Here is a 21,646-nt window from a genome sequence, read left to right on the forward strand (position 1 = left end):
TATATTCGTAATCAAGCGTCCTAACACTAAAACCTAATGATAAGAAGCAAGACTCAGTTCCAAGCGGCTGAAAGCTGGATGCACATCTGTAGTGAAAAGTCCTGCTCCTCCTTCGCATTTGCCTGTGGTGACTTCAGTAGTGGACTGTAAGAACTTTAGAGAAGCACCGGCCCAGGTAGCAGTGCCTTGGGACTTTCAGAGTGGGCTCTGACTTGCAGCAACAGCTGTTAAATCACATCAGTGTTAACAGCTGTGATTTAACTCGGTCTGCCCCAGCAGAGAACTCCTCCCCGCTCCCAAGCCGGCCAAGGATCGCGCTCGCCGGCGCCGCGCCGTTCCAGGCTGGGGCGGAAGTGCGGCCGAGCGAGGTTCGGGCAGCGCCGTGGCGCATGCGCGCCGCCCGGCGGCCGGGGCGGAGCCAGGCCGCGCCGGCTGCAAGATGTCGGCGCAGGGGGACTGTGAGTTCCTGGTGAAGCGGGCCCGGGAGCTGGTGCCGGGGGACCTGTGGGCGGCCAAGGCCTGGCTCATCACGGCGCGGAGCCTCTACCCCGCCGACTTCAACATACAAGTGAGCGCCGCCGCAGTCGCACACGCTCGGTTCCGGGGTGCCCGCGCCCATCCCCCGCGCGGCCTCGCTGCGGCCCTGCCTGATTGACAGGCAGCTCGGCCAATGGGGGCGGGGAGGGGCGGGGCCGGGGAGTGCTGCGCTGACTTCGCGGTTAAAAAACAAACCCCTTTACTACTGCTGTTGATTAAAGTGCCGCTCCTGATTATGGCTTTTGTGGCTCCTTGGGTTCTTGCATTGCATTTGACTGGGTGCTTACCCTGGTCAAAGAAGTCTTTGAATTCCAAGTTTTTACTTTTTGTAGAAGTTAAACCACCGTGTTCACAGACCCAGGGAATGTTAAGGGTTGGAAGGGGCTTTAAAGATCATCTAGTCCAACCCCACTTCCATGGGCAGGGCTACCTCCTGCTAGACTAGATTGCTTCAAGTTCTATCCCACCTGAACTTGAACACTTCGAGAGCTGAGGCACACACGACTTCTCCGGGCAGCATGTTCCTGTGTCTCACCACCCTCACACTAGAGAATGTCTTCATGATATACAATCTAAAATTCCCCTCTTCAGTTTGTACCCATTACTATTGTCCTAGAACTTCCTGATGAAGAGTATTTCTCTGACTTCTCTGTTGGCCTCCTTTAGATACTAGAAGGTTGTTCGTGTAAAAAATACTAAGTATATTGTCATGCAGAATTTTATGCCTAAATTAATGTGTGATTAGATAGTCTAAATGCACCTTCTAATTTCTCCAGCAAATGCTGCAGTCCTTTAATTTTCTGTTATGCAGAGAGCTGTGGCAAATCGAGGGCAGTATTTTAGAGTGGAAGGACTAATGTGATTGACAAGTGTATTCAGGAAAGCTGATGTTCTGTTCTTGCATCCTGCAGTATGAGATGTACACTATTGAGAGGAATGCTGAAAGGACAGCATCTGCAGGCAGGCTGCTCTACGACATGTAAGTAATCAAAGCTGGAACTCTACCTTTATCTCAGGTGCTCCATTCATGGAATTAGCTTGGGAAAGACCTCTGAGATGATTGAGTCCATACTATGACTAAACACCACCTTGTCAACCAGAACATGGCACCAGGTGCTACATCCAGTCTTTCCTTAAATACCTCATGGAGGGTAGCTCCACCATCTCCCTGGGCAGCCCACTCCAATTCTAATCACCCTTTCTGTGAAGAAATTCCTCCTGATGTCCAACCTAAACTTCCCCCAGTGCATCTTAAGACCATGTCCTCTTGTCCTGTCACTGGTTGCCTGGGAGAGGAGACTGACCCTCTCACCTGGCTACACCCTCCTTTCAGGGACTTGTAGAGGGTGATAAGGTTACTCTTGAGACTTCTTTTCTCCAGGCTAAACAACCCCAGCTCCTTCAGCCACTCCCCACAGGACTTGTGCTCCAGACCCTTCACCACCTGCATTACCCTTCTCTGGACAAATAAATGTAGGGATTTTCAAAAATATAAACTCAGTGTTTTTGAAAATCCATGTGGATAAATTATAGCACAGAAGTCTAATTACTTAGGAATAAACTGTGAAAAGGAAGGTTTTATATTCTGTTTTACCCAAACACGTACTTTTGTGGGAAAGTTTTGTCTTTGTTACAGATCTTGATATCACTGTACATTCCTTGCCTTAAGACCTTGCCTTGCCTGTAATTTTGTTACAGGTTTGTGAGTTTTCCAGACCAACCTGCTGTATGGAGGGAGATCAGTGTTATAACATCAGCACTAAGGAATGACTCCCAGGACAAGCAGACACAGTTTTTAAGAGGTAAGGATTCTATCCTGAAGTAATCTGAAATAAGCCCTCAGATTTATATGGTTTGGCAAGTAAATTGTCAGTTTTTCTAACTTTGCCTATGGACTGCAGGGTTTGGGTTTTTTCCCCTCAATTCAGCCTTAGGGACTTCATTTGGTGTGTTAGGCTTAGGAATACAAGGGGAATGACAAGCTGATTCTCATTGCTTTGTCTCTGATCTGGGTAGGCTTACTCTGCCAGAACAAGAAGCGCATAGAAGAGCAATTGGATAGGAAGTAAGTGGAACGGGACTTAAAAAGCAATGTCCTACAGATTGCAGAGAACAGTGTATGATTGTAAAATTCTTATTTATGTAGTGAGGGATATATAAATGAATGGTGTCCAGAAGTGCTTGGCATTAACTGCTGGCAACCACAGGCAGTTTGGAAAGCAGGATTTACACCTGACAAACTATAACCTGCTGTTTGAATACATGCTTCAGAAGCTCTAAGAATATTCCAGTTAAGAAAACATTTGATTTTTCATGGGCTGTGTTTATTTTTCAGAGTGAATATGTAAAACATACAGGGAAAATATGTGAGTTTCTTTTTAGTGTCTCACTGGACGTTCAAATTGGAAAAACTCTGCATTTTAGTAATAAAAATATTAATTGTAGCAGTAGAATGTAAGTAAAAAAATTAATTAACAGTTTATGAAAGCATCTTGAAATGTCAAATACTTAAGTATTAGGATTTTGAGTATTCCACTTACTAGCAGTCTTGTCAATTCAAGTTCCTTGCACCCAAGTAAATGCTATTACAGATAAATATTTATTTGGTCTTCTCTGAAAGAAACAGACTGTTTTTTTCAGGTATGTGTATTAAAAGCAGAAAGAGCATAAGGAAATCCCTTCTTGTTCAGCATAGCAAGGTGGTGTTGGTGGTCTTTTATGCTTTGTCGGTCATCTTTACAATTCAGACACAAGAAGTTAAGTATTTTCTTTTTTTTAAGGATTATTTGAGACCCTTCCTGGTCGGGTCCAGTGTGAAATGCTCCTGAAGGCAACAGAGCAGTGCTTTAACACATTAGAAAGGGCAGAAATGCTCCTTCTCCTTCTGCGGCGTTTCCCAGAGACTGTGGTGCAACATGGGGTAAGAGAAGAGAAACTCATAGTAATTATTCAGGATATTGGCACTCAGTTTTTTGAGATTTTCCTGAAATGTTTTTTCCTTTTCCTTAATGAGAGGGTGGATCTTTTTATTAATGTTTAATTGTGGCTAATAGTTCAGACTGCTGTATATTGAGCTTACCACCAGGAAGGGATTGGGCAGAATACAAATGGATGCAAACAAAACAATTCTTTGTTGAGTAAATGAGAGAATATCAGTCATATATTACCTGTCTGTGCATGTCTTTACTGACACAGTTTCATGCACTGTTTTTCTCTTGGTCTTGTTTTGCTATCTCCTGATACTGCTTTTCACTTGCTAATAAGTGTGGATAATTTAACTATATATTTGGAGATTTGCACATGCTGTTGCCATAGAATTGTTACTGAATTACTGTTCAGCACCACTGAATTGCAGTTCAAAAAGTTTCTAAAACCACTGGTACAGTGTTTGATTTTTACCTCTGCTCACACAGGTAGGCCTTGGAGAAACGTTATTAGATGCTGAAAGTATTGAAGACCAAGAATCTCCAGTGAATTGCTTTAGAAAATTATTTGGTAAGAAAATACTAATGTATTTTCCTTCTTGTTTTACTGTGGAACTTTATAGTGTGGCAAACGTTCTGAGGTCAGTATACGTCTTTCATGATACTATGATTAGAAAACTGCTTTAGTCAGAACAGGCTTGGGCCATGTTAATCCAGGCTGACCATATGATACAAATTTGTCCTAGAGCCATTCGTGTGAGTTTCTTTCTGGTGTGTGGTCAGCCAGAGATGAAGGCTGCCATTGCTAATTGAGAAGCCTTACCTAGGAGAAATAGAACAAAAAAACCCCACAAACCTAAAGGATTTTTTGTTTGTTTTCTATTTTAGTTTGTGATGTCCTTCCTCTGATAATTAATAACCCTGATGTACGACTTCCTGCCAGCTTGTTATATAAATATCTGAACAAAGCAGCAGAATTTTATATTAATTATGTAACTAGATCTACACAGACAGAAAGTCAGTATCAAGGTAAGAATACTTTTACAAAATCAAGCTTTCTTAGAATGTATCTTAGTATCACTGATGTCCATAAAGAAAAAATGCTTTGTTTTTATGTAATGTATCCCGTACACAAGGATTAATAGTAGTATTTAGTTCTTAGATTCCAAAATACCAAAACGGTGCTTTGACTACTTAGTCATGATACTCATGATTCTTCAGCACATGAGAGGTAGGACAAAATGTCCAAGATGTTCTTATCCAGCCTATCAGTTCTCTTGTACAAAGAGGCAGAAATGCCTGCTGCTCCCTGTTAGCCTTCTGTGTAAAGAATGGTTACCCTGAAAGCTCCAACATAATTTTTACATGTTTTCTTCTTGCAAATGAATCAGTTTGATTTTGTTATGAAGAGAAAAATGTGCTGGTTTTCCTAGGTTCACAAGATTCCTCTGATATTATGTCTCCAAGCAAGCGCAGCTCTCAGAAATATGTGATAGATGGTCTCACAGAGAAATCATCCCAGATTACAGACCCTTGGGAGAGGCTGTTTAAAATATTGTCTGTGGTGGGAATGAGGTGCGAGTGGCAAATGGATAAGGGAAGAAGGTAAGAAAGCTCTGCTTTGCTGGGTATTTCCCCTCATGCAGAATTTGGCCTTTTAATTTGTAATGAGAACAATTTTCACTGAAGAACAGTTTTAACACAAGAACATTTTGTGTAACTTCACAGCAGCTTTTCTCTCAAGACTACACAATGTAAAGCAGAAATGCAGCTCTAGAGAGCACTTTCAAATTAGTCTCTAAAATCAGCTTTTGATGATGCAATTCCTGCATCGGCACTGTAGTGCTGTGGGGTAACCTTCCCTCTGTGTCTCAGTAAAGAGAAACATGGTAAATGTTTTGTGAAATTTCACTAGTATGTATTCCCAGCCTCCACTGATGCTGGGGTCTATCCTCAGCAGAAACATTGATATTTTCCATATTCACTATGCATTCTTTTCTTTAGTTGCAGAGTCTGTGTAACATCCTGAACTCTTGTTATCTCTCTTCCCCTCAGAAGTTACGGTGACATATTGCATCGAATGAAAGATCTCTGCAGATACATCAGTAACTTCGATAGTGAAGCCCACATTAAATATAAGAATCAAGTAGTGTATTCCACAATGTTGGTCTTCTTTAAAAATGCTTTTCAGTATGTCAGCAACATCCAGCCATCACTCTTTCAAGGTTAGTTTCTAATGTTTCAACTTCTGTAATGAGCCCTTCATGATTTCATTGCTAATATCTTAAATATATTTTCTCATTAGTCTTTTGAAACTGTCATCTCACAAAGCAACATTTATGTGCTGTTACAATTCTCTCAAGCCATTAATCTTACCAACAGTAGCTCATAACAAATGTGTGGTGGATCAGACCAAAGATTAATCTATCTTAGCATTGTGGTTTCAGCCGTGGCCAGCTTCAGTTGATTGTCTAGCAAGGAGAAGAGTAACAGAGCAGATGTTATGGAAAACATCCCTTAGGTTGATTCCTGCTCTTCCATAAGCATCATGTTTGTTTCATTTCCTCCTCTGATTTCGTTTCTTTGAAGCTGACATTTTCATGCTCTCCTTCAGTCAAAATAAGTGAAGATATTTTTCCACAGGGAACACACAACAAATTTGTAATTAAGCAAATAAAAGCTGAATAGGAAAAGATTTCCTGACATTCACAAGCTTCCAGCTTGTCTTTCTTTATATAGTTTAAGCATAATCTTTGAGGCGTGTTTTACACATTATTCTTAATTTGTAATTAATTTGTAAGCGTTTGGGACATACCAGATTGCTTGGAATGCCTTGGATTGCTTCTTTTAGGATTGATTGGATCTTTGAGGGCTGGCCCAGAAGCTGAAGAAAGTTTTTAAGCTCCATTTTGTTTGGAACTTTATGCAATAGGCAGCATCACAAAGAGTAATTTTCACCTCTTAATAATGGGATAGGAAATTCCTTGCAACAATAACAATTGTCACCATAGGTAACTAATACTTACTAACACTACAATTACTGATTCATGTTAAAATTACAATTTTAATTCTGTGTGTTGTGGTCGTAAGTTTCATCACATTTTTCTGCATGGAGCAAGTGGTCATTTGAGTAAGGAAGAAGTCAATACAAATGATGGATTTTAAACAACTCTACAAAATGTTGAGTGATCAGTTGAACAATGTCAGTAGATAGCTAGGCTCAGAAAACAAATGACATTGCAACTGGTATGCAAAGAACACAGAGTCACTTTAACAAATACAGAAACTAATTATCTAAGAGTCGAGTATTTTGTTCTATCCAAAGGAAGGAAGGGTTATGGTGGGTAGGAGGATACTTCAAGTGTGCCTGTAGTTTTAGCTGCATAATTGTAGTTAAAGAAGAAGGGAAGTAAAGAGCTAGTGAAAATGTTCCTTTCTAAGTTGCACAATTGACTATTTCAAAGCTCACGTTTTCTGACTAAACCACCAGAAAAATACTGAGGTCACGGAGTGCAGTTCCTTTGGTACAGACTTTTCTGTCATTTTCTGATCTCAGGGAAGTATTTCCAAGACATCTTTTACTCGTTTCTGCTTTAGCATTGAAGTCCAGTGGTATTCAATGCCTTGCATATAATTTCTAGCATTAGAATTTTTCCTCCTTCTCTCTGGAGGGCTCAGTGTAGAAATGTAGAATCCTGCATATTTTGGAAGCATGGTCATAGAGAACACTGTCTCCTCATCTGTGAGGGTTAGATCTGTGATTCAGTCCTCATGTGCATGGATTTGCAGGAAGCCTCTTGAGGGAAAACTTTCCAATATATTTCTCTTAAATAATTTGTATCTGCTTTGCTGGACACTTGAGAAATGAGTGAGGCAATTCACACCTCTCATAACTTTGAGGCTGTGTCCAGGCTTGGCAGGAGTTGCTGTTTGGGCTGATGATTTTGGGGGTTTATTTATAACACTCTCTGCTAGAAAACGGTTAAAAACTCTGTAAGCTTCAATTCCAGAGCTCAGACAGAAGAACACAACACTGCTCTTTGTATGCCTGTGTAACTTTCAGTACTGTAAGAGAAGGTCTGCATCTCCAGTCAAGGGTGACAATGGATTTTCTTTTGTTTTAGGACTGGAGGCTTTGGAATAAAGACTACAGTGCACTTCTGGTGCTGGGACAAGAACACTTGTTTGGAAAGCAAAGCACTTAGTTGGCATTAATTTAAGTCAGTATAAGTAGAAGAAAACCCCTTTTTTTTTCTTCTCAGGTGTTAGAATTAGGCAGCTCTTGAGGTTCTAGTGGTGAAACTCTTGCAGCACCCAGTTGTGGTACTTTGCATCCATGAGAAACAGATGTGAATCTGTTGTGTCTTGGCTCTATTTTCAGTTCACATAGGTTAGATTCTGACACAAGGGGAATACATGGTGGTACAGGAGAGGTGATTTCAAGGTGCTGTAGGTGCAATTTCAATGGTGGTATTTACTGACCTGGTTATTGTGGTTGTATTTATTGACCTGTATTTGTTAGTTAGAGCAGATTGGCTCTTTCTTCGTACAGGAGCTTCTATTGTAGTGAACTCCTTACACATGTCACTTTTGAGTAGATGGGAAAAGCTTAATATAAGGTTTTTTTATGTCAAGAGATGAAATTAATTGTCCTTCTATTAAACTCTCAAATTAGTTCTTTGCAGTTATGAATGAGGCCTTAGTCTCATATATTTCTGCAAACAGAAGAAATGCACAAACTGAAAATACTCGTTTGCACTACTGTCTTACCTGGCAGAGGTTTCAGAAAGAGAAAACAGGTTAAAGGATTCCTCTTTCCTTTATGTTTCTCTTTGACTGAACTTTGCACATCTATATGCAGCTTGATTGTGCAGGAAGAGAAAATGTTTTTGGAAGGAAAGCTGTCTCAGAAGTGATCACAGATCAATATTGTTTGAGATTAGGAAGTATTGTTCCTATTTTATGTCTAATGAAACTTAAGCACTGGGGTGTGAAATAAAAAGTACCCAATCTCACTGGATGTTCTATGACACCAGTGAAAGTAGAAATTGTTTTCTGTGTTTCAAAATGAGGCTTTTCTATCTTTTGGGAATGAAGATGAGCTCTGGCAGTCAACTAAAGGTTTAATTCTGTTGACTAAAATCGGTGAGGCCAAAGCAAACACTATGATTCTACTAGGGAAATCTTGTCATAAAATGCACAGACTTCTTTGTGGTGTCAGTGCCTGTCAGCATATTGCTTTGGTTTCTCATGAGAAATGTTTTGAGAGTATTGTTGTGCTTTTTTGCCATGTTTGTGGCTGTTAATTTCAGAGCCATTTGTGCCGTTCATCTGTTAAATAATTGTACTTACATAAAAGCAAATAACGCTTGATCAGAGAACACCTGCTGCCTGAGTATATCTTGTGTCTGCTTCAGAGGAAAGGGATTCAGAAATGTTCTGAAGCTCTCAATCAGACTGTGGTGATGGTAAATGCACTCTGACTTTCACTATATGGCTGCATTGGAAAAACCATAGCTTTACCAGCATAGTTTAAGCAATTTAAGTGACTTAACTGAAGACTGGTTTTTGTAGCATTGTAATCATTACTTGTGAAGGGGAAAAAAAACCAGCTTGCTGTAGGCATAAGACCTTTCAGATCAATGTAGGGCAATTGTGAATTAATTTATCTTTAAATCCAGGTCCAAATGCTCCAAACCAAACTCCACTGGTTCTTCTCGAGGATGTACCCAACATCTATGGTGATGCTGATATTGATCGTAACAAACACATACACAAAAAAAGAAAGCTTGCTGAAGGAAGAGAAAAAACAATGGTAACTTTTGTAGACTTTTTAATTCATACAAGAATGGCATTGCTACTGGAATTTAGACAACAGTGGTTTTGGCATAAATGTAAAAGACATATTTTTTAGAGCTACTCTGAATTTGCTGTTTATGACCACGATTTTCAAACTAATTTTTTTTCTGAAGCCAGCAAGAATAAAAGCATTTTTGCAGCAATTACTGTAGACACATGTACTGCTGTGAGTGCTTTAACTTGAAGGAGCTCAGCAGAGGCACTTAAAAAGGTAGCTTTAGCAGTCAAATTTTCTACAGGTAAACTTCCAAAGTAATTGACTCTTCCTGATTGGAATTGTCAATATATCTATTGCTTTAATGGTAGAAAATCACTATTTTATAGAATTTCTCTTCTATAAAGGGAATACAAGGATTTCCTTTTCATTGTGCCAATGTGGGCTTAAACTGAGTCATAGAATATAAAGTGTGTATGTACTTCATCAGATAATCTGGCTGAAGCTCAAAATAAATTTATTTGGGATACTGTGCCACTGAGTTCTTGGTAGCAAACCAGATTGGTCTAACCTTAAAACAAGCTAAGTGAAAAATCACTTAAAGCCACTTAAACCAGGACCATGGCACCTCTGTACATAATTGTTTTCTTGTGTTCAGTGGAACTTCTGTGAATTTAGAGCCCCCTGAAATAAGTATAGATTAAGAAGTTAATCTTTGTGTTTTATACTGACTTCCAAGCAGAGTTCAGATGATGAGGATCCTTCTGGAAAGGCAAGAAGTCGCCATATTACAGTAAACAAGGCTGATCTTGCAAACTCCATTGAAGTATTAGAGAGTTTCAAACTGGCAAGAGAGAGCTGGGAGCTGCTCTATTCTCTGGAATCACTAGACAAAGGTAAGGTAACAGCATTTAGTTTTCACTGCTCTGTGTAGAAATCACTTTTTTATTGTTAAAATGGAATTCCTGCCATTATGAATCTTTACAATTGAAATTGCTTTGGGTCCTGAGTACTTCTGATAGAAGTTCCAGTAAGAAGCTTTATCAGTTGTCGCGTTTCTGAATATTTCGTTCCTGTATTGCATTTCATTCTTGATGCATCTTTGCTTATTCACCCTCACTTGTCTTGGAGCAGTTGGTCAGTAGGAGGGCTGATAGTGCTCAGTGAGGATGTGCTGCTAATGGCTGCTTTAGTTCATGATTAGGAATGTGTGTTTTTTACTGTATCTTTTTTCTGATAATAACTGGTGTGATAATCTTGAAAAAATTTCTCTTCTAAAAAGCAGGCAAACAGTACCACCTAGCTGCTTTTAGGTTTGTTGGACACTGTGAAAGAAGTGAAATAAAAAAAGAGTGTGTAGGAAGAGAGTATCCTGTATGTGAAGGATTTCATCCTCTTACTGTTTTGGTGCCATTTTTAAATTCGGCTTTTATATATATTTTACTGATGTTTAACCCAAAGCTGTGAAATGTTTCATATTCTCTTTTACTTTTTCTTCTCTAAACACTTAACACAGAGTTCACCAGAATTTGTTTGTCATGGAAGACAGAAACCTGGCTTTGGTTAAGAATCTTTCTTACAGACATGATCATCTATCAGGTAACAAAAAAAAAAAATAAATTGTTTAAACTGGGAAAAACACCACCATTGTGTTGGTGTTCCTTGTAGTAAATAGCAATTTACTTCCTTCTTGTAAATAGTAATTCTTATTAGCCAGTTTGACTACTTATAGTGTCTACTGATTTTATGCCTTAAGTGTGACTCTTCTGGGGATGGAGCTACACTGTTTGCACCACAGGCTTGATATTCTGCTTTGGATATTCCTGAACTAATAGCTGTTGTTTGAGTCCAGCTAATTTTGGGCATGCAGAGAAGAAACCTATGTTGGCATTTTGACCAGTGGATATATACACAGTGTTATGAAAGATAAATGCATTTTATTAGGCTGTCAGTGCATTATATTGGAACACAGTCAGAGAGAAGAATTTTCAAACAGTAAAAGGTTCTACACGTGTCTTGGTTAACATCTGTACTTCTCCATAAAAATTAGGCTGGCTGTGCTCATTCCAATACAAACTAGAGAAGAAAGCTTGTTCTTCATTTTTCCTTTGGGAGTCTTTTATTTTTGCCTCTACTTGTGCCTCAAAAAGAGCTATTTCAAACTTTTATTAGTTTGAAATAAAGTGAAATAAAGTTAAATAAAGTAACAATTAACTCAATAATATAATTATTTGATTCAGTTACAAATACGATTTTGTAAACTGGCTTTTTAAAGCAGAATTTTCTTTGTCTTCTGACTGCCTTGCAAATGATTGACCCACAGTCTTGTACACAGCTCATCACTGGAGATTACTGGTTTAGATTAAAATTTTGAAGGCTTCTTACTTGGACACACTCCATTTTGAAAACTTTCTGTAGGAGAATTTTTTCTCTATCTCTTTACCTATTGTATAGAAAAGACCCTAACAGGTTATTAATATTCTTTTTCAAAGGGGCAGTACAAAAAAGCAATTAGCAGCCTACACCACTTGGCAGCTCTTCAGGGATCTCATTCTTCCCAGCAAATTACAGGACAAGGATCTTTAGAAAATCAGAGGTCACTAATCCAGTTAGCATCGTGCCACTTTGCCCTTGGAGAGTACCGGGTATGTACAGCATTCCACACACTGGTTCTTCATCGTCTGGCCCTGTGGTTCCCATTTCTCTTCTTCCTTAGAATCTTCCTGTTAGCCTGCTTTCAGCAGGATAATGAACATAAGCCAGGGTCTACTGAAACATTCTTGCTTTACTGGGAGAATTATACGTCCTGACACATTAACTGACTGCCCATTAGCACCTCTTTATATATATGTGTGTGTATAGTCTGTTTGATAGTGAAGATTTGGGAGGTTAGTTATGATTTTTTATGGCTACATGTGTTTGAATTGTCTGTAAATGTAACCTTAATTTGAATTCCTTAACTTTATTGAATTAATTCCTTAAATTGAGGGGGAAATTCTTTTAGGTACAGGCTTCATGTGGCAGGGGAAAGAAGAAGTAAAAGAACTTTTCTAATCATCTTAAAAGAGAGTTAGTTATTAACTGACGATATAAGAGACACCGGAACAATATTGTCTGGCCTGACCTCTGAACCTGCTCTGCTTCTGCAATACTTTTGCAGTTTTGTGATTTTAATGTTGCAGGAGTGCATGGTGGTCTGAGGTCAGTCAGTGTCAGTGCTGACAATAACAGCTCTGTCTCTTAAGATCTAACATCATCCCTGTACTGCTGGACAAGTGCTTTGGTCCCTTCCCCTTTAATGCTATTTCACTGGAAATGTGATCATATATTCCCACAGACATCTTGCTAGGAAATAGCATTAAAAATTCATTGAATTTCCATCATGCTGTCAGATTGCCAATTTCCTTTCTGTCTTTACCATGAACAGAACAAATTTTACTAAAATATTCTAAGAATTCATTTGAAAATTTAATCCTTCAAAACAAAATAGTTTTTGATTGCAGCTATATTGATCCTACCCTCTTGAAATGAAGAATTCCAATACCATTTTTTCCCAATCAAAATGATGTATGTAGGCTCTCAGAAGTTGTTTAGTGACAGCTAAGTCCTTTTGCTTAGCCAGATTTTACTTAGTGAACTAAAGTTCTAGCAAAGAACTTTGTGATAGTTTTTTTTTTTCTTTTGTGGTGTCTGAAATTTTTAATTGTTATTAACATACCTGAATTTTTAAGAACTTTAATTTAAATTTAGCATTATCATGTCCCTTCTTTTACAGCAAACATGTGAGAAAGTGCTTGACCTCATGTGCTGTATTTTACTTCCAATACAAGAAGGAGGTAAAGTACAAGAGGAGCAACCTAAAGTCAAGTCAAAATTCAGGAAAGGTATGGAGTTGCTATTACCCTAAATTCAGTGTCAGCTGAATTTTAGTTCATTTGTTCTGGTTGAGTATATAATTATTCTCCTTTTGTAGTATGAAAAGGGAAGAAGTTTTTTATTCCCTTTGGGTTTTGTATTGAGGTTTTCTTGCTTGTATCTTATAAAGTATATTGGTGGCAAAGTTCTACCACAGGAAAAGAGAAGTGAAGAAGAAAAATGCAAATGTTTATCTTCACATTTTGAATCAGTCATAATTTATATTCAAAGCTTTCTTCCTTACCTGAGATGTGGTAATTTTGGATTTGTTTTGCTCCAACTCAATTTCAGTTTCCTCAATTTCAATTTCTTTCAACCCCTAAAGAACTGTTCTGTTGCAGGGTCTGATTTGAAGCTTTGGCCATGTACCAGTAGAGCTATCATGCCTTACTGCCTTCATCTGTTGTTAGCATGTTTCAAGGTAAAATGTGGTCAGTTGGATCCTTCTTGTCCTTAAGGCTAGGCTATGTATCCCGAAACTGCACGGGTGTGTCCCAGTCCTGTGACTGAAGGGCTGTGCCTCAGTCCTTCTTACCTAAAATGGGTTGGGGAGGGTCTTCTTTTGGGGAGGAGAGTGGAGTGTTGATGGAGGAGGGTTTGTTTTCTCTTCTTTTCTCTATTTGTTTTTGTTTTGAGCAGAGAGGATAGAACAGATATCAAAATTTTTGTCTCTGTTCAGACTTCTCCTTATAGGTAATTTGAGAGGATTTGGTATTTTAGCTGCAAATTTCCAGCCTACTTTAGAAGTGTATTTCATTTTGCCTTGATATATACTTTAAAAAAACTTCTGGGTTTGCACAGATCTAGGTGAGATAACTCCTAGATGTTTTTGAAAGCAATATGTATTTCCTGATTGTCTGAATGTAATTTTTTCCCCTGAAGCTCAGAGCTTTCACAGACAGCAGAGATGATATGGCACTGGGCCACGTAGTTGTTTTGCTTCAGCATGAGTGGCCAAGGGGTGAGAACTTGTTCCTGAAAGCCATCAACAAAATCTGCCAGCAAGGAAACTTCCAGTATGAGAATTTCTTCAACTATGTCACAAGTATCCTTTCTCTAACCAAGAATGTCTTCCACATCCTGTGCTGTAGTGTTGAAAAAGTTGTTAGTTTCAACAGCAGCTCTTTCCCTGAATCATATTCTGTATTTATTTTCATACCATGAAAACGTCTTGCAGTAGGCTCAGTACATAATAGACTGTAAATATGCCTCCTGTCACCTGCCCTGGCACTTGAGAGTAGCCCTAAGTACACTGCCATTGCATTTCCATTCATAAAAACAGCAGCAGCTCAGGCTGCTCATGCAAGTGACAGCAATCTCTTCATTAAAAAATACAGGGCGTTATGTACAAGGCTGTTAACAAAAAAGACAAAGTGGTACCTGTGCTGTAGAGCTGAATGATTTGGGCTCTAGTTTGTGAGATGTGTTCTGTGGGTAACATGTTTGGGTTAAGTAAGATAATGAGCTATGTCAAACTTCATGCAAAGCATGTCTGATTTATCTATTCAGGTATCTGGCATAAATTTTGATCATGATACACACAAATGGACAGTTTAATGTTTAACCTAAATAGACATCCAACCATGGGCCTCAGGAAGCAGGGGAATCTAAGTCCTATCTGAGACAACTAAATAAGCTGTGGTAGACAGCTAAATAAGCTTTCCTTTAAAGGAAAGGGGGGAAAAAAACCCACAAAACAAGCAGCTAAATAAGGGATCAAAATAGAGAACTAGAAATGGTGATAATGTTCCACTGTGGTGGCACTTGCTTCAGGTGCAGCCTCAGTTTGCGCTACTTTCATAACCTGCAGTGCAGAAGAAGGAAGTGAAACCCAGGGAATTTTGAGATTAATCTTCTTTACCTCTGTCTACCTATGAAGAAACAAAGAAAAGAAACTAACGGATGTGTTCTTCGCTTTGAAAAGCCATTTCTCATCAGTTTGTGGAGGATTAGGAATACATGCTGTGATCTTCTCTATCACTTTTAATAATGAGGTACTTCAATAGCTTTTCAGTTTGGCTCTCCTTTCAGCAGTGTGGCTTCAGATGTGAGGCATAAGAAAGAATGTTCTCAACCATTGTTTCCCTACTCAAATCTTTAACGTTTTCCTCAGATATTGATATGTTGGAGGAATTTGCTTATTTAAGAACACAGGAAGGAGGGAAAATTCATCTGGAACTGCTGCCAAATCAAGCAATGTTGATCAAGTAAGGATAAAAAAGCATTTACTGTTTTCTTTGGCAAAAAAAAAAAAGGGAGTATGTTCTGGTTGTCTTTGCTTTCATGTTATCTTCTGGATAGTTTGTCATATCTTTGAGCTTAAATTTAATGAGTTCAAACAAGGCCATGAGTTTCTTTTTCTGACTCTCCTGCCATAGTCTGTTGGGGGGGTTCTTCAGCTTTAATTCCTGCTTTTACAGGACTTCATTTCTGAGTGTGGTATTTGCTTTAGAATGATTGATATTGAAGTGATTACCGTTACGCTCTTTCAAGTAGATACTTGCACTTTGCAGGAATTCTTCAAATAATTAGGCACGAGTGCAAGGTGTTGTTACTAATTTTTCTGAAGAGTAATGCTGAGCAGAAAGCACTGTTCTGCTTATTTTTGTAAACAGAATTTATGGAATACCACTGAATGATGAAAAACTTTGGTATAAAATATAAATTAAATTACACTCCAGCTACACTCCAGTAACCTTTCCGTTAGAGTTAGCAGGTCATCTTATTCTGCTTAGTGTATTACAAGGTGCTGAAGTAAATTATAATTTGGATTAACTTCCTAGGTGTTCTTACTTGTTCAGTCTTGACTCAAAACTATCTGCTGCAGGGTTTTAGTGACAGAATGTTTTGGAATATCCTTGTTGTTTATGAGAATTTGTAGTATGGTGCTTCCTAAAAGGGGAACTGCTTCAAGTTTGTTGAAATTCCACATAGAGTCAGTGTATTTTGGCTATTCACTAACCAGAAATGGGCTGAAGCTTTCAAAATGGGAGCCTAACATCAGAAAACGGGATCCAAATTTTAACTAGTAAATAGATTTTCTAGAGATCTAACCAACACAAAAATGAGATGCTAGGTGTAATTAAAGGAAAAGTAGAAATTAAAAGCTTAATTACATGACAGAGAGTTTTCTCTTTTAAGCTCTAGATTTTCAAACTCTTACCCTTGCCATATCTCACTGCTTGTAACCAGCTGTATGAAAACAAGCTTCAGGGCATGCTGTGCCACATATGGTGTTAAGTAATAAGCTTTACCAGCAAGAGGGCTTAGCACTGAAGATTCCATCTGGTAACTTCTTACCTGCTGTCTCCATTTCATTGCAGTAGTTCAGCACTGTTTCTCTTGGCTCCATTTGATTGGCGTGGCCACAGTTACTTTCTGTTCTCCTCCCACAGTCAGGAAGGAGATAGCAAGAATTGTTTCTAGCAGGACAGAATGTCTCCTTGACCTCCTTTTGATCAGTGATGTTTCCTCAATGACGGAAAGGCTTGTAGAAGAGAAGTCTGTTTCTTTGTGCTTACTGAGCCAAAAGAGTCAGATATCCTGTCCAGCTGGAAAAGCTGTGTACAGTGTCTTTTCTGTGGCTGTATAGGGCTGGGAGCACTTCATCAGAGAGCCGATGGAAGGGATAGTTCAGGGCTTCGGCCACTGGTCGGAGATGATGTTTACTCCCCTGGTACCACAGATACTATTTTTTTTAGCTGGACTGGCTGTGAGGCCCAGGGGTGGTGTCACCCACCAGTTTTGACCTGGTTAGCTCACAGCCTTCCCCAGGTGGGGTTTTTGATAAAGTGTGCCAATGTAGCCCTGTTTCCTGGGATGATGGTTGGTAGGCTGAGTATCTGCAGACTGCTTACATCTTTCAAAACTATGACCAGTTCTGGCTGATGAGCTGCTGCACCATCCTCCCATGAATTAGCAGAGACAGCTCAGATGCTGTTCATTCACGCTCAAAAAGACTGAGTTTGACACAACAGGCCAAAGATAAATCTGATCTTTTTGTCTGATCTTTTCTCAGCATAAGTGTAGTAATCCTGCATCTTAATGGATGGGAAATGTATTACAGGTATTATATGTCTTTTATAAGGACTGCTTTTTGTTTGATGACTTACAGGGCATTTTCTCCCCAGGTGAATTCCTCATTCTTCTTCCAGTACTTTTTTCTAAGTACTTTATACTTCATAAGAAATGATACTCATTTTTCTGAACTCAGTAAAGCAAACTGCAGTGTGCTTTTACAAAAGATGAAGTAAGATCTTGGTAGTGTGCAGACTTATAATTGAGTCCTGCAAAATATATACAGTTACAGTTTGTAACCTTTCCCTTTGCTTGCATCCACTGTGGGAATGAAAAAGTCCATGGTTTTGGTTTTAACTGGTGATAAAGCCAGCTCATTCTGTTTGTGGTGTTAACAAGATTGGTGCTATGAGCTTTGAATCCAGCACCATTAAATGCTTTTGAACTCCCTTCTAGAAAAGCCAAGTTTCACAGTTTATCTAATATTCATGTCAGTGTAGGCAGCGTTAGCTGGTGAGGCTAAAGAGGAAAAGAGCAATATGCAGAAAATGGAAAATGGCTGCTTAATATATTGCTCCTCTTTTTGATAAATCGTACTCTAAATAATCTAATCGCAGCCTACCTATATGCATAAACTTGATCTGAAAGCTGTGTCCTTCCCTTTACTTATATTCCTATCCTATCTCTCCTTGGAGACAGAGAAAGTTGCTTTGAAGTGAAACAAAGTATCTTGAAAGTGTAAATTTTACTTTGTGCATGTGGGTGTACTTAGTTCTGACTGTAAACAGTAGTGAAGATACAATTGCACAGAATCTCTTCAGCAAACATCTGCCACTCTGGGACCAAAACCATCTTGCTGGTCCTTTGTATTTTCTGCTTCCCTTGTCCATTTTTGCAAGTACTGGATTCACTTATGCCAAGAACTCTTGAAAAATGATCTCATTTGATTGAACAGTTTTTGTGACTATTTTATTTCAGATTACTGTAGTTGTATCAGAGTGTTAAATGTCCCATCTTTATTTGACATTTATAAGCTCCATATCTATTAATAAACTGTAGATGCTAATCCAAATGCTCGCCTGTGAGACCTGAAGGTAGGCACCTAACTCAGAATTGCAGGAATCTAAGTGCAAGTTCTACTTCTCTGCTCCCTTTGTAGCATCTCTGAGGGTGAACAGTGCGCTCACTACTTGGGTAGTAAGATTTAGTTGACATTATAGGAGACTTAGATTAAGAAGCTAAGCTTCTCTCCTATATACCAGATTTCTCCTTTCTCTTCTCCTTAATTGGGGTATTGCTCTAGACCGAACCTGTTAGGTTATTATCTTGTTTTAGATAGTACACAGAGATAAAAATTTAATTTCCAGGAGAAGACAAACTGTCTTTCAGCTGAGACAGCTTTTGGTGGTTAGTTCCTGTGGCCCTGGTCATAAATAGGAGGTTGCTTTGAGCGGGCATTTGTGCTCTGGCATTGTGCCATGCTCTAACAGCCATTTTTATATGCAGTTAGAATTTGTAAAGGTGGAAAGTCCATCTGTGGGCTAATGAAGATACTTGGGCAACCTTTAACAAATACCGCCATGTACTCAACCTGGCCAATACCCGCTGTGCATGCACTCGGCTTGGGCTCAGCAGCCAATCCCTTAACTCCAAGCTGTAGGCTCTCCCAGTTTGCTGACATGCTCTTGCCAGTACTGAAGGGAAGCTGTGGTATCTGCAATGCTCCTCTGGTTAAGTCTGTTCTGACTGACCTGCTTCCTTGGAAGAGCTGTGACAGTTCATCGTAGTACAGCTGTGTATTGGTTTTACACCTACTGCTGTCCTTTCTCCTGGTGTAACTGTCCAAAAATACATGTATATGTTTAGACCACAACTGTAGAACAGCCTTGCAATGAAATCTGGGGATATTTGCATGTTTGATGCTGTTAGAATCCTGCACCTCTTTGGCTGCTCAGTGGTCATACTGCTGTGTGAGCTCACCCTGGTTTTCTGTTACTCCTTTTTTGGAGAGTTGTTTTGCACCAGAGGGGAGTTGGTGTGTGGGTGTTTGAATGCTGCTATTTGCTGTTTTTTAAAGGACCTCTAGCCCTCCCATGGGGTTACTGCAGCAGGAGTTCATACCTGTGCTACAGCCCAGCATACAGACTGCTGACAGGTACCAAGTGGAAAAACCCTGCTCATAGTGTGCTGTGTTTTGTCAACATGTTTTACTGCCCATGGTTTTCAGCAATTTGTTACTCAATATTTATCTTTTTTTCATTTCTTCATTTGTGCCTACATTGCCTGGCAAACCATGTTGTTCTATTATAACATTTATTTTTCTTTTTCCCATAAGTTGCCAGTATCCGTGTCCTTTCAATTTAGTAATCGTTATTGGATTTAAACAACAATGTAGAAATCCTCAAAAGTTCTACTGATGTTCAGTCATATATTAGCAAGAGCATAATGCTTTATTTTCAAGATACTGGTTCCTAGATCCATTTGTAGCAACTTTTCTTCATTTAGGTCGTTCTGAATTCTGTTTTGTGTTTTACAGCTGTAATACAACACACATCTTCCAAAGTGCTGCTGGCTTGCTCAGTAGCTGTAGGTTATATTCTCATTTAGGCTGTAACTGACCATAGCACCCAGCTGCCAGCAATGTTTAAGACAAGACTGGAAACAGGACTTAACCCATAGCCTCTGAATATACTGGAGTGTTTTCAGTGCAGGTTTGCTTCACTTAGCATAGCTCACCAAAGAACTGCCCAGTAGGCTTTGCCTTTTCCATGTGTTGCAAAGGTCTCTACTGTTTTGGCAGAGAAGTCTCTTCTCAAATGCCAGACTTCTTTATTTACATGAAAGTTGTGTGGTATTGTTGGTGAGGGTAATTCCGAGATGTTTCCCTTCCTTGTTCCCAGCGTCTCTGGATGGGCACAGATGCCTTCACCCTTTATTTTTTATTTTCTTTCTGTCTTTCAGTGGGCTTGCTGGGTTTGGACCAGCTCTTCCCTTCTTATCCACAACTCAGGACTCATCTCAGCATTAGCATTATGCTTTTCTCTCTAAATTAGTTTATGCTGGTTCCTTCAGTAGTGTTAAGGTTCTCATTTCGGGGCATGCCTTTTTTCTCCCCTTCCCAAGTAGGGCTTGCAGGTAGATGTTACCAAGTCTTCATCTTACTTACTCAGTTCTGGGCCAGTGCAAGTAAAGTGCTTTGGTGCTGCAGAACATTGTTTTAAGGACAAGATTTAGGTGTTGAGGCCAGCATGAGGACAAAGAACTGTTCAGAAAAAATGATCTTTAACAGGGCAATATCCCATGGGTTTCCTCAGCCAGCACTGCTTTAGCTTGCTCAGTAGCTGGACCTTTGTTCTGTTTGAAAATAAGTCCCGAACTTTTGCTCAGAATAAAATGTAACCCATTGCCTGGTGTCTAGTATCTTCGTAAGAGCTGGCTTCTACTGATACAGACTTATAGCCTGGCTTGATTTGGGTTTTGTGTACTCACTGTGCCTTTCACCAGTCACAGCATTATCAGTGCCCACAGCATTATCAAGCTCCTTCCTTGATATTCACCTCTGCTCTTTATGGTGGCACCTGTGCTCCAAAGAAAGCAAGTTCATCTTTTCACTCTTCTTTCAACCCCAGCCATTTATAGAAGTGATTCCAGGGAAGAAGTGGCCTGGGCAGCAAAGGTAGAGAGGAAAAAAAAATTCCTTTCCCCAGGCAAGGAGAACTCTCTACTTGCTGGGTTAAGAGAATAGATTTTCCTGTTATCCAGAAGATTGACATTATTTCCCCCTTCAGCAGTCATAGTCAAAGCAGTGAGAACATAGACTTTTTTGTAGCTTCTAACTGTTGAAAGACTTGTAAGCTACTAAACAAGATTTTTAAAAAACAGCATAGCACAGGCTCTTTGATTCTCATCAAATAAACTCAGATATGAACCATAAATATATAGTAAGTGACATACAGTACCTTTGAAATGCCTGTAGTTCACTAGATAACCATGGTTTGATTTTGTCTGTCTCTCTTTCCTTCATGGTTTAAGGCACCACACAGTTACCCGGGGTATAACGAAAGGAGTGAAGGAAGACTTCCGCCTGGCCATGGAGCGCCAGGTCTCGCGCTGTGGGGAAAACCTCATGGTGGTCTTGCATAGGTTCTGCATTAATGAGAAAATACTGCTGCTGCAGACTCTTGCTTGAATGGACTGGATCCTGATGCAGTGTCTTTTATGGAGAGAGGGGAAGGCTCTTCTTTGTATGAACAAGGAGCATAGCAGTGGAAAATCTCTTGTTCAGAGGGTCAAGAAGTTACCTGTAAGTTACAGGTTCTGCAATACACAAACACTACTCAGTGTTTGTTCACTGCTTGGTTTTCTTATGTGAGTAGATCAAAACTTTATAAATAAAACTTTGTTTAAGAAGTCTTTTTAATATCCTATTTGTTTGGGATTTTTTCCCATAGCATTATAC

General features: G+C 39.4%; 1 protein-coding gene across 6 annotated transcripts; it reads left to right on the plus strand.

Moving 5' to 3' along the window:
* Positions 1 to 407: 407 nt before the first annotated feature.
* INTS10 (integrator complex subunit 10) lies at positions 408 to 21,597 on the plus strand. 6 transcript variants are annotated; one of them, XM_066317784.1, is made up of 18 exons: positions 408 to 568; positions 1,449 to 1,516; positions 2,236 to 2,339; positions 3,318 to 3,457; positions 3,951 to 4,032; positions 4,350 to 4,490; positions 4,895 to 5,066; positions 5,517 to 5,686; positions 9,143 to 9,276; positions 9,995 to 10,151; positions 10,772 to 10,854; positions 11,748 to 11,900; positions 13,031 to 13,139; positions 13,512 to 13,591; positions 14,053 to 14,215; positions 15,284 to 15,377; positions 19,265 to 19,342; positions 21,220 to 21,597. In XM_066317784.1, the coding sequence occupies exons 1-18, from the start codon at positions 440 to 442 to the stop codon at positions 21,374 to 21,376; spliced, it is 2,214 nt and encodes a 737-aa protein (XP_066173881.1). In that variant the 5' UTR covers positions 408 to 439; the 3' UTR covers positions 21,377 to 21,597. The 6 variants fall into 6 exon arrangements, with proteins under 6 accessions (XP_066173881.1, XP_066173882.1, XP_066173885.1 ...); XM_066317785.1 differs by having other exon boundaries at positions 9,998 to 10,151; XM_066317788.1 differs by lacking the exon at positions 21,220 to 21,597 and adding an exon at positions 20,149 to 21,068.
* The last annotated feature ends 49 nt before the right edge of the window (positions 21,598 to 21,646 follow it).

This window comes from Sylvia atricapilla, chromosome 4 (genome assembly GCF_009819655.1).
Source record: "Sylvia atricapilla isolate bSylAtr1 chromosome 4, bSylAtr1.pri, whole genome shotgun sequence".
NCBI lineage: Eukaryota > Metazoa > Chordata > Aves > Passeriformes > Sylviidae > Sylvia > Sylvia atricapilla.

Excerpts from the sequence above, each read along its gene's own strand:
- INTS10 (XM_066317784.1), top strand. The coding sequence starts at position 440 with ATGTCGGCGCAGGGGGACTGTGAGTTCCTGGTGAAGCGGGCCCGGGAG. Across the intron at positions 5,687-9,142 it reads CCAGCCATCACTCTTTCAAG|GTCCAAATGCTCCAAACCAA; the intron begins GTTAGTTTCTAA and ends CTTTAAATCCAG. Across the intron at positions 13,140-13,511 it reads CAAGTCAAAATTCAGGAAAG|GGTCTGATTTGAAGCTTTGG; the intron begins GTATGGAGTTGC and ends GTTCTGTTGCAG.